At 35.8% G+C, this 12,794-nt stretch overlaps 1 protein-coding gene across 7 annotated transcripts in view; it reads right to left on the minus strand.

Moving 5' to 3' along the window:
• Nucleotides 1-12,794, minus strand: part of Nbea (neurobeachin) — a gene marked incomplete at its 5' end in the record, with an annotated part of 638,824 nt that extends 626,030 nt beyond the window's left edge. For all 7 annotated transcript variants that reach the window (XM_013515839.1, XM_013515836.1, XM_013515838.1 and 4 more), the window contains 1 exon segment: nt 12,613-12,794. In XM_013515839.1, coding sequence (XP_013371293.1) covers nt 12,613-12,783 — 171 coding nt within the window.

Below are 12,794 nucleotides of genomic sequence, written 5' to 3' on the forward strand. Positions count from 1 at the left end.
TATTGAATGCTTACTATACTCACAAATATATAATCTTTCTGCAATGTCTACAAATATATCTTCCAACTGCCAAAAAAAGGAAAAAAAGAAAGTTCATGGGAAAATATTCCTTATGATTAATTTTACATGTCAACTTGACTGTACCACAAGGTGCCCAGATGTTTTATTAAACATTCTCAGTGTGTCTGTGAAGGTGTATTGGATGAGATTAACATGTGAATCTATAGACTAAATAAAGCAGATTGCCCTTCTTCAGAAGGGTTAGCCTTCATTCAATCAGTTGACAGTTTAAAATGTAACAAAAAGTCTGACCCTCCCACAGATTAATAGTAACTTCTGCCTAGTACTTTGAGCTGGGACATTGTTCTTCTCTCTGTAGCCTGTCTTTGGTCTTGTTCCTCACCACTGCTGAGGCTAACAGTATACTATTGAGAGTCTCTTGCGTCTAAGAGCCTTGGACTTGCACTGGAAGTGTACCATCAGCACCCCTCAGTTTCCAACTCACCAAAGTAAACATCTTGGCAATTCTCACCTTCTGTAAGTGCGTAAGTCTACTTTTATATATACCAGAGATGAATAAAAATATATGAATATCTAATTTTTAAAATTTATTACAGTACAAGACACATTGCCATTAATATCACTGAAAATACTCCCTTTGCCTTGAACACAGTGTCATTTGCCACTTTCTGAAGCAGCTGTGAAGTCCTCTGTCATACTGAGTTTGTAAGGTGTGATCAAATATATAGCAAATGCTGCTACTGAGTGCCATCCACTGGAAAGGCAGGTCTGTAAAAATATTACTATTACAGAATGTCCTCATGCACCTTATTCACCAGATATGGCACCATGTAACTTCTGGAAATTTTTACAAAGCCAAAATGACCATGACAGGTAAATATTCCAGTTTGGAAAATGGTAAGAATAATGGGATAAGTCTGTTCAAAGTGTGGGGAGGGGGAGATTAATGTCAATGTGTCTTTTACTGCAACAAATTACTTTTTAATTTAAACATTCACTGTATTTTTACAAATCTCCTGCTGATTTGAGCCAATACTTCAGAATCCTCAGTGTCTGCAAATGAGATACCCTATACTAAGGGAGCATATTCCTGGCAAGCGTATTAAATTTTCCTACCTCCCCTAAGCAAACTTGACAAGACTAAAACAAAAAACAAAACAACAATAAAAAAAAAACTACACTTCAAAAATCAGTCAATTAAAGTCAATGAATACTACAAAAAAAATTAAAATATCATTTCTGGAAGAAGAAATAAAGCTAATCTCATTTACAATAGTTGCTAGTTAGCAATAAAGGAAATAAGCATGAAAAGACTCCTCATGATTTCTCTGCCCTCATCCAAGTGATTCCATTTGTAGAAAGCTCTTCTTTTACTGGTCTTTTTATCCTAGGAAACAATTACTTCTTCTTCAAAATCCAGTTCACAAGTCACCAGCTATTATGGCTTTTATCTAAATGTCCCCTCAAAGCCTCATGTGGTCAGAGGTCGGGCTTTTTCATAGATGACTGAATCTATAGTGTGTGGTTACTAAATCAGTCCACTGATTGGTTTGGCACCACCCTAATCCTGGTAGTCTAGATGGAATATACAAAGGGACAGAAAGAAGTTGCTAAGGTCACTCCTGGGTTCCCTTGCTTGCTTTTGCTGTCTTCTGCCTGTCATTAACTGTCTCTCCTCTGCAGTGCTGCTCTACCAAGTCAGCCTGCCCTGGAGCAGGTTGGACTGAAACTATGGACTGAAAGCTCTGCAAACCATGAGTCAAGTAACCCTTTCCTCCCTTAACTTGTGGGTGTTGGGTATTTTGTCTCAGAAATGACAAAAGTAAGTAAGACCCTACCCAATGAAGCCCTCCAGATGCCTACAAGCAAAGTTAACCTCTACAGCATTTTGTTTCTATCTCCACAATGTTACCTCATACCACTGTAAGTTACCTGTTTATTCTTCTATTCTTTGTGCTGAAGTTTGAGTTATTAGAAAGAAGAGATTATAAAATTCTTTTAACATAGCCAATAAGTGTCTTGACTCTGGCAAAAGAGTACTGTTACATTATATAGTATAGTAAATTACTTAACCAGCAATTTATTCTGATTCTGCTCAGAAAAACAAAACTGCCTCTATATTAAAGTCATAAATGAGAAACCTCAATAAGCTGAATCAAAGTAGAACTAGAGTCACCAAGATAAAAATGAAAAAGATGCTGAGGGAACTGCTAGGTGTTAATTTCTCGCCTGCGAAAGACAGCTGGACCTTAATCCATAGTTCTCAATTTCCTCACCTATGCAAGTAATGGCTATTCATGAGGTTTGCAGACACCATGACTCGTTATTCTGCTCAAATATTCAGAAAAGTTTCTTTTAAACATGAATCATACATATATCTAGCTTGATATCTTACCCCTCCACGCAAAAATGTTAAAGCAAGTGGCAAACACAGAAATTAGAAGAACTAGCAAAGCCTGTAAAGAAAAGATTGGTACCCAAGTACCACATGGCCAAAACAATCAAGGGTACCAATGGTTAAAAAATCAAAACTAATAAACAAACAAACAAACAAAAACTCTTAGGAAAAAAAGTTTATGAGGTACCCTAAAATGCCAGATATGATGTTAACTACTGAAAACAATAAGGTGAATAACATTCAAAGTCTCTCGGGAAATGTGACCAATTATTAAATGTGACAAATATGACCGAAAAATTAAAACAGAATGTACAGAATATGAGGTATGGACATAATGTTATGGGAGAACACAAGACTGGCAAAATAACTTACAGAGGGATATCAGGGAAGGTGTCAAATAGAGGATAAGGGCTAAGTCTTAAAGTAGGAGTAGTAATTTTTTTAGACATAAAGTGGAAGAATATGACAACTGAAAAATGTAATTATTTTAAGTAACACTCAATGTCACATAACAGAAACATTCTTGCATTAACTCCTACCTCCTAAACTGAAAGGAAAAAAAAATTATTTAATTTCAAGGACTGTGAAAGGGTGATCAAGTTCTAAAGAATTAGTGAAAAGTAACTGAAATAATTTTGACAGTGTAGATAAAATATTTATATATTTAGAGGTGAAAACACTTCTTTAAGGCATCAGTCTTCGCTTAACAAGGAAAGACAAGGCTTTTTATTTTTCACTGAAGATTTTATATTCTAGATCAAGATTCCTAAATGAGATTAATTCATGTCATATGCTTAGCACAGTGCCTAACATATAAGGATTAAATAAGTATAATTTGCTAAAACACACTTTCAACAGTAATAGTGTATCTTAAATAACAACTAACGTGGAAAGAGGAGATCCAGTTTTAAGTGTCATTTCTACAATTAAGCAGCTTTGCAACCTCAGACAATCCTTGTAACCTCTGCCATACTTTACTCATTATATTGGAGTAGATCCCCAGGTACTTCAAAGGGTTTAGAAAAAGTATTAAAAACATAACGAACCCAAGTCCAGTTAATAAATCTTAACTCCCCTTACAAATGTGAAAAAGTTGTAAATAACAGTAGAAATACTTATATATCTTTAAATCAACTGCAGGTTACTTCTCTCAATAAATGAATGTATTTGCTAAGGGGAGACATATCTAGACAGTTACACTTTCATAAAATTTTCTATTAATCAATGTTTGCTCTACTTCAGTAAACTGAGAGGTATTCACAATTACTGAAAATCACATTACCTTGGCCCTAAGATAATTCCTTCTATAACTCATCCATTTTATTCAAGTAAATATGGTATATATGGCTGCTCATGTAATTATAATTTATAATACATAACAAGAAAATCACCAAACCATTTTCTATGTCATAACGCATACTATTATTCTGGGTCCAAGTGCTTCAAAAGTATTTGTCTAGTAAAAAGTATTTTGTCTAGTAAAAAGGTATACAATTCAAAGGCAGATATCTGTATTATGCTGTATACCCACTTTTTTCCTCAGAACTCAAAAACAAATAGCTCACAGTACAGGTCTTGCTAAATTGCTTTTGTTTACAAATCCATCCAATTGCCTTGCACTCACTTTTATATTCTATATGAACAGTCTGTCTCGAGTCCCCTATGAGAAGCATCCCCTAACAACAGAATCAATTCACTGAGGTTGGCTGGTGTTTCTCCTTCCAATGTTATTTCCTCACACAATGCTGCCTTTCAAATAATTTCTAAGCACCTATACTTTTTAAAATAATAATGAAGAACCAGGCTTTTGAATCTGAAGATCTGAGTTCCAGCTCTGCTATTCAATACATAGATAACCTTTTCCAACATCTTTATATTTCTTGCAGCTAGAGTTTTCTGAATTTCTCTGTACAGAAAGTTTAGTTTCTACTAAAAAAGGGGTTATCCTGAGGATTAGATTATGCAGTTCAATTCACAGGTGCACTGTAAATACTTAACAGCCATTAAAATATAAGCTAAAATTATTTTCTGAAACAAACTGATCTTCAATCCTCTAAACTGCCCTGTAGTTTGTTACCCAAGTAGTATTTTAAATATTTAAGCAAATACTCCCAGAGGGAGGTATTATTTGCCTAGGATCACATTCATGCTCTTTTACATCTATACATGAGATTCAACCATGTAAAGAAGCAAAAGATATAGTGGGTTCCAGGCAAAAGAACTTGTGTTACACCTCTACTCCTTGCCCACTTTTCTTCCTGCCTCAAAATAGGAAATTAGGAAAAACTATCCCAAGCACTATTAAAAATTCAGGATTCAAAATATTTCATACTTTACTAGCAAAACATGACCAGTGAGTATCTGAGATACTCACCCCATTAGGTTCACTAGATCAGATACTCTAGAATAGAACAGCTTGGTTTTAGTTACACTGTTTGTTTCTATGATCAGACAATCTACAAGACTAAGACATAAATATAAATCACAATCATAAATTTTAAAGCTAGCTATGTACCAAGCACTTTAAATATCAATGTATTTAATCTAACTTTATGATATACCTATCTCATTTTAAACATAAACAAACTGAGACACAGAAAATTTTAATTGCTGTATGCTATTCCATAATATAGCTATGTTAACTTTTTTCTATTGTTGAATATTTAGTTGTCAATTATTTTATATCATAAAACTAATTTAAAGCTCATACCAGTCCACAAGTTATTTTCCCTAGTTTAGAGAACTACAGATTAATGACAGTAACCTCTCTACAGTTCTTGATACATTGCTAAAATGTCACTCAGAGTAGCTGAAACAATTTACCTAACAACAGGATTTAAGATTATTTTAACATCCCCTACCAAACAATGATCATTTCTTTTTATTCACTTCATTATCATGCTATTACCTTATGTCCTGTTAGGGATGATGAATATGTGCTGTTAATTAACCATGTATATCTCTTTTTTCTTGAAATGTATCAAGTCCTTTGACAAGTTAACATTTATGACTTGCTGAATAATACTTAATTCCTATGAGCTTTTATTTTAACTTAGAATATTAGCAATCTCTGGGGTGCAATGGATAAGAATAAGAAACTATCTTAAGCAAGGCAGGAAATACACAAGCTTAATCCACTGAATGTCTGATGATATAACTGATCTCAGGAGTCCCAAAGGTGCCATCCGCCATCCATCTCTTGGTTCTATGTACTTCTCTGGTAAACCCAATCTCAAGCAGGTGCTGCCTTTATTGTTGCAAACTGTCAGTCAACTAGACTTCCATTCTAATACTGGTAACAGTCTCAGTTGAAAGCACCTTCTTCCTTCTCCAGCAAAATGAAAATAGATACTGAGCTGTCTGGAAAGTGCAGCTAGACTTTATCACCAGTATCTGTCACAGTTTTTGTATTTGGTCCAAGAAGTCAGAGAAGAATCCAGAGAAGCCCCAAAGTATAAAACTGACTACAGCAAGAATGGCTCCCCAAACAAGAATCAGAAAATCTGGAACTATTAAGTGCAAAAAGAATTGATGCCAGGCAGCCAAAACCTACCGGGATCTGTATCATCTAGCCCCTCACTCCCATTCACCACATACACTAATTCTTTCCCACACAAACACCTTTTTAATAAATATGTTGAAGAAAGGTAGCCACATAGATGGAAAAAAAAGCGATGAACACAATGTACAGAGGCTGCATCCAGCTACAAGCCTGAAGATGTTTATTTTACATTATTCTTTGTCAGACACAAATGTCCATACTTTTTAGTGATACCTGATAATGTGACAATATATCATTACATAATAAAATAAACTATTCCTTTTTTACTTAACATATAACCAAAAAGAACACATATAATCTAGTTAGAGGAGTAGAGAAGGTACAGCAAACAATAGTCACTAATTGAAAGTTAGTATGTACCTTACTTCTATCCACTGCACTCCCAGTCCCGTCCTCAGAGCAGCAAGAATTCCCTGTCCAATCAAATGGGAGTTCCTTGGTCAACTAATTTTGAAAACATTCACACCGTATCAGAAAACATCACTTTTCCATTATCTTCTGTGGCCACAGGACATTTCCCTTCTAGAAACTGTACTATTTTAGCAGTTCATTTCCTTTTAGTGATGTCTCAGAAATTTAGAACTGCCTTGGATGTAAAAGAACACAGGCTTTTGATTACCAAGTTTGAGGTTTCTCTCCAAGTAAAGCTTTTCTAAAACCTTAACAAGCTGTTAGCCATCCATTTTAGTCAACAGGTTGAATTAACTACAGATCTTGCCTTGATATAATATGCCAATTTATAGGCCTTCCCAGTACTCTTATTCCCTTAACCCTCAGCTTAATGATCTTCCTTGAAGCAATGGGTAACAATAAACTGGGTGTGCAGACACAGCTCTTCTAGCCCTTGTTTCCTGGCTGCATCCCAGTTCTGAAGCACTTTACAAATGGAATGTTACTTAGTCTGAAGGCTAGGCATAAACTGCTTGAGGTTCATGGGATAAGCACATAAGATAGAACTCTACCTAATTTAAACTCCTGTCTTTCCTCTTTCTAACTTTTAACATGGAGAAAAAAAAAAAAAAATGAGCTTCCCAAATTGCAAAGACCTTAACATTCTGATTCTCTCCTTAGATGGTAGCCATGGTCACAGACTCTTACTTAGAAAGACTATATGTTCTTTCCTCTCTTCTTTCAAGCATGTAAGCTTGAACCAAAGCTAATTGCTCCTAAGACATTATCAAAAGCCCCAAGGAGTGGCCAAAAGATTCCACCATCTCTAAAATTCCAGCCTCAGTAATTTCACAGACAGTCTCCACAAGATCTGTAATTTCTGAAAAAGAACTGCTAGGGGACAGCAAAGTACTCACTGCCTTGTACTCCATCTCAAATGGGTAAAGGTTGGTTTTTATAATGTCTACTTTCCAGACACTAATTCTACTTTAGTTAGGGTCTTTTCATTTATACCTGCTAAGAAACTTGTAACAACAAAACATATATTTAAAAGGAGCATTTAATGATTAGAAGACATTCACTCTGGGCACAGTCTCTAGGAACTCCAACAGAACTAAGAAATCATTGCTCTCTCTTAGCTTCACCCTTATCAAATACAAAGTCAGACACTCCAGCCATAGACTAGGAGTCTGCCTGTTCAGCATCTCCAACCAGAGTTCCAGCACAAGTCCTGGAACTGACTCTGTGACTCCTTAAGGTCAGTGTTCACCCCTGAACAATCACTGATTCTGGCCACCCCTGAAGGCAAGCAGGCACCAGGAACAACCCATCTACAGCAGCTAAAATAAGCATGGGGTTCATCAAAGAAAAACAGGTCTCACTTTAAAAAGGGAAATGTATGCTAAACTGACAAAAGAACTACTCACTGTTCTTGTTAATCCCAAGTGCTAACAATTTTTTTTAATTTCTATTCAATGCATTGTATGTTTTCTTTGTTAATAACATAATCTTTATTATGTGCTTATATTTATTATCCATTTGGCTTTACTGAAGCAGTTTTCTTTAATCAAATTCTTGCTTATCCCTAGGTGCCAATTAAAAATAACATTTACATATGTAGTAGTGCTTACATAGATAACACGCACATACATACATATACATATATATTTAATACACATTTCTACTTTTAGGAATAAACAATATATTAAATTTATATGAGTCTATAATTTTGTATCCAGGATCTGGACCACACCATTAAACATAATTTCAAAAACAGGTCATAAGTATTACTGCCTAACAATGGTATTCTGCATACTCAAAATGCACATAATTTACCCAAGATCCAGAAATAAAAAAAAATGAATACATGCATAAAAGATCAGCTCCTAACCTCATGGACTTCACAGCCTAAGAGGGAAAACATACTTAAATAAATATAATACTACAGAGTGATGAGCCAAGAATTGACTAGCAATATACAAAATATTTATTAATATAAATAAAATTAATAAATTGAAATAAAATAAAATTAATATAAGTAGTGGTCATGATGGTGCATGCCCGTAATCCCAGCACTTGGGAGGCTGAGTCAGGAGGATTATTGCGAGTTAGAAGCCAGCCTGGGCTACATAGCAAGTCCCTGTCTCAAAAACCCCAAAACCAAGCAATCAATCAACTGATATAACTTAATCATAGACTATGGAATATTTGTTATTTTAGTTACTTAATATTTCTGTACAAACACTTGGAATCCTTAAGATAGTGAAGCTTCTAGTATATATAAATTAATTTTCAATACTAAATACCGAGAATAAAATACACAAGTTACTTCAAAAAGGCTTATGTGTCAACATAAATTCAAATGTAGACAATTCTTTTACTATAAACAAGCATGAGTTCTTTAGGATTAAGGAATGCCATGAATCTACCTAAAATGGTAAGTGAATTGAAGGAATTTTAAAATTTTATTTTTAAATACATTCAATTCAAATGAAAAACATACCTTTTTGAGACAACCTAAACATCACTAAAATAATTACTCTGATAACCAACCTTCAGATGAAAAGACTCTAAGGAAAAAGAGTCACTGTCACATTCAAGTACAAAACATATCTTAAAATTTCCCTTTTGAGAAAAATGCTATATGATCAATATACCAAAAGGAGAATAACTTGGTCCACAAAATCCCTTCCAAGTGTTTTTTTTATGATTTCAATACAGTAAACAGCATGTCAAATAGAATTAAAAACAAATAAAATTAGAATGCTACTCTCTATAACTAAAGAGACAATGACAGATCCCAGTAATTTATGAAAGAAACAAGAATTTATGAAATCAGTAATTCATGAAAAAATTTACAAGTCTATAATTAAAATCTATAATAGCATTTATTGTTATACAACATAAAAGCCCTGTTATGAATTTTCATTAAGAAAATATTAGGCTTTCAGTTTATCTTTTGTAGAAATTCCTGTTTACATTAAAATCTGTAATAAAAAGAAACTACTACATTATAAACAAAGATAATATATGACATTTACATAGCATCTCCCTCAAGGTAGAAGAAACCATACATAAACATATGTAAAGTGTATTTACAAAGGAAGCAATAGATAAATAATGTGCCTGCTTTACAACAGAAAGTCAACCAACAAAATCTCTTTAATATAATTAACTTTCTTATAATGCTATATTAAATAATTCCTCCTAAAGCCAAAGCTTGATGAGCAGCTTAACAGCAAAGCTACACTGTAAAATCCTTGGAAAAACACTCTCATTGAAATGGTATTTTAAAAACTAATTTACTCATTATTCTGATACTCCCCACCCCACATCTGAATGTTATAAATCAACTATAATAACATTATACAAAATACATGCATCTACAATTCATGTTATTTCTCAATATATTGATAATTCTTTACTAAACTCCCACAATCCACTTGAGTAGTAGAAATGGATCTCTACCTTTGGCCAACAAAAGCCACCCTTGTATTAGAGAAATCCTGTATTTTTCTTCATACTTAATCTTTGGACTGCAAAACTTTTAATTTGGGAGGGGAGGCAAGTATAAAACAGCAATGAAGAACTATCAGTATCTTTACATTATATAGGAAGAATGAATGAACAGAAGCAAACACTTTGATAAAGATGACTGTAACACAGACACTGTTTAAAAGGAGAAACTCAATTTTCAAGTTTCATTAGTTCCTTCCTTTTCTGTCAGAAAGGGCACTGTGATAGAATTCACTATTTCCACCTTATATTTTCTATAACATTTTAAATTAAGAATGAAAAAACTCATTTTAGAAATAATATTAGAAGCTTCCAACCTGTAACAAGTCACTCAGGACCCTAATTCTAATGAACTGTATTCTAATGAACTGTATTAATTGTGTTAGTAAATGAATAGAACTAAGTTTTGTACTTTTCTGTAAAGGCTAGTATTCCAACATATTTTTGAGGATCAGCTTAAATTTTCACATGACATTTTCACCATGAGTGTTTTGCAAGGATCAACCCCTAAACCCAAAATCAAGAAATATTACACTTCAAATGACTAACTCACATTCTACAATCATTATAGTCAATAACTTAATAACAAACATTTCCTTTTGTTATTCATTCTTTGTCTCAAGAAGTTTCCATTTAAAAATTGGTAGAATGTTTAAATACGAATAAAGAAATTGTAAACCTAACGTTTTTAATTCCAAAAATCAATGCCGGTACAAGGTCTTAAGTGGACTGTGGGGTGTATTAGTCCAGCACTACATATTTCCACGAATTTTAAGCGTGACAGTAAAGACAGTACCTAAAATGATGCTTGCATACTTCATGGTAGACATTCACTGAACTGAAGAGTTAAATTTGCTTTTACCTGAAGATAAACATCTCACTTCCATTCATAAGCTATATCTAAAGAACCCCATCTGTTAAGAACTCATCCAGCATACACTGCAGATTGCAAACTGGTTACACATTCAAATCAGCACCCAGCTTTTGAAAGCTGGACTGCCTCTATCAGGTTAAAATGAACTAGGTAAGCGTACAAATAGTATTATCACATCATCTAAAGGAAAAATGGTATTGATTAGAGAAAAACTGGGGAGAAATCCTTATAATGTGTTCCTTTAAACATACAGAGGTACAGTACCAGTTACCATACTAACTTAATTTTTGAGATTTCACCTCTTTTCTATTAAAAAGAAAAAAAAAGACTAGCTCTGACTTCCTATTTTCAGCTATTTAAAACTAAAACTCCTTAGAAAACCTGTATCTCTGTTAATGTTCTGAAAATAACTGGGTATATGAAGCGAGTGACAGTCTCTCAAACTTACACTGCCTTTTTTGTGGTGATTTGTTTGAAGGGTAACAAAAGTAGAAAGGTGTTTGTATTTAAACAGCAATAAACATAAAAGACAGATAATCTTTGACTAAACACGCAAATAAGAAGAAAAAAAGAACTTTAACTTCTCTGTGGATTTGAGAAGTTCATACACCACAGACATTATTATCTAACCGCTGTCTCAGGGCACCACTGCCATAGCTGCAGCTTTCTTTCAGTTTTCCAATAGATCAACTAAAAATAATTGCTTATCAGAAAAATCACACTGCATAGGTGTTATAAAATCCTCTGGCAAGCATATTTTTATATTCCTGTAACTCCACACCAAATACAGCAGTCAACTCATTGCTCCTGATTTACACCTCGCCTTCCAAAACCCAACCTTACAGTATGTCAAACCCTAGATATTGCAGAGAAAACTGCTTAAAAAGCTTCGCTGTGAGGCAGGGGGGAAATACATTTACATAGCACTAAAAATGAACTACTCCTAATTATGCTCTATTTATGATTCTTCTCTCCTTGTTTCTTCCCCCTTTCTTCCTGTCATCTTGAACGCATTTTAGCCTCTCTGTAGATAGCGCAAAACATTAAGTCATACACAGTTCTGCAGTAACTCTTTAGCATGAAAGGAACCAAAACCTTCGGCTGCGTTTAACATCTTTCCTTTAGTCTTTATCCACACTCCAGAAGGCAACCATAGAAACCAACCTGTATGATTTGGTGCCCTTGCATTTTAACACTTTGTAGGCACATGCACAAAAATGACTAAGAGATGAGCATATTCAGGGCAGTACTACAAAAGAGGGAACGCTGCCTAAAAGATGAGGGTGGGGGTGGGTACTGGCACAACCCTCTCCATCACCGCCTCGGAATATAAAGACAGATGCAAAACTGCATCAATTGCCTCCTCCCTCGAAAACATCACACCCCAGCTGCTTAAACTGGAGCTAATGCGCTTCTCGCATTTCAAGAGCACGAGGGAATTTAGGCTCCAGGGGCACGACTGTCATCATCGGAGAGCGACACCGCGCACGGACAATTAAGAGTGTGGGAGAAGGAACCTCCTGAGAACGCGAGGTCTCCTCTAAACTCTAAAGTCGACCCAAAACCCTGCCGGCACGACCGATTTACTCGTAGTCACGAGAAGTGATAGGAAGCGGTATTAAGTTGGGCACTGTGCTCAGGTGCCCAGAGGGGACCGGAGGAGAGGAGGGAGGTAGCGCGCGGCTCGGGCAGCGCGCAGGCGGGTCACCCGCTGGGCGACACCGGCCACCGAGCTGTGCTCCCGGGCCCGCGCCCGCGTGTGAGCCGGGGGTGGAGAAGTGGGGACGCGAGGCTCGGGGACAGGCATGCGGGGGCTGGGGAGGCAGAGGGAGTGCACCCCCGTTCCCTTACCAGGTTGAGCACCGTCTCCACGATGTCCCTGTTGCTGACCTCTCCGACCTGTATGAGTCCGATCAACACTGCGAATTTCATCCGGATGTTGCGGATCGGCACCGAGGGGTTAATCATCCCCGCGGGCAGCACCACCGAGCCGGAGCCGGACGCCCCCCGCGGCTCCCCCATCCCGCCGCCTC

The sequence above is a fragment of the Chinchilla lanigera genome, unplaced genomic scaffold (assembly GCF_000276665.1).
Source record: "Chinchilla lanigera isolate Chin_1 unplaced genomic scaffold, ChiLan1.0 scaffold00030, whole genome shotgun sequence".
NCBI lineage: Eukaryota > Metazoa > Chordata > Mammalia > Rodentia > Chinchillidae > Chinchilla > Chinchilla lanigera.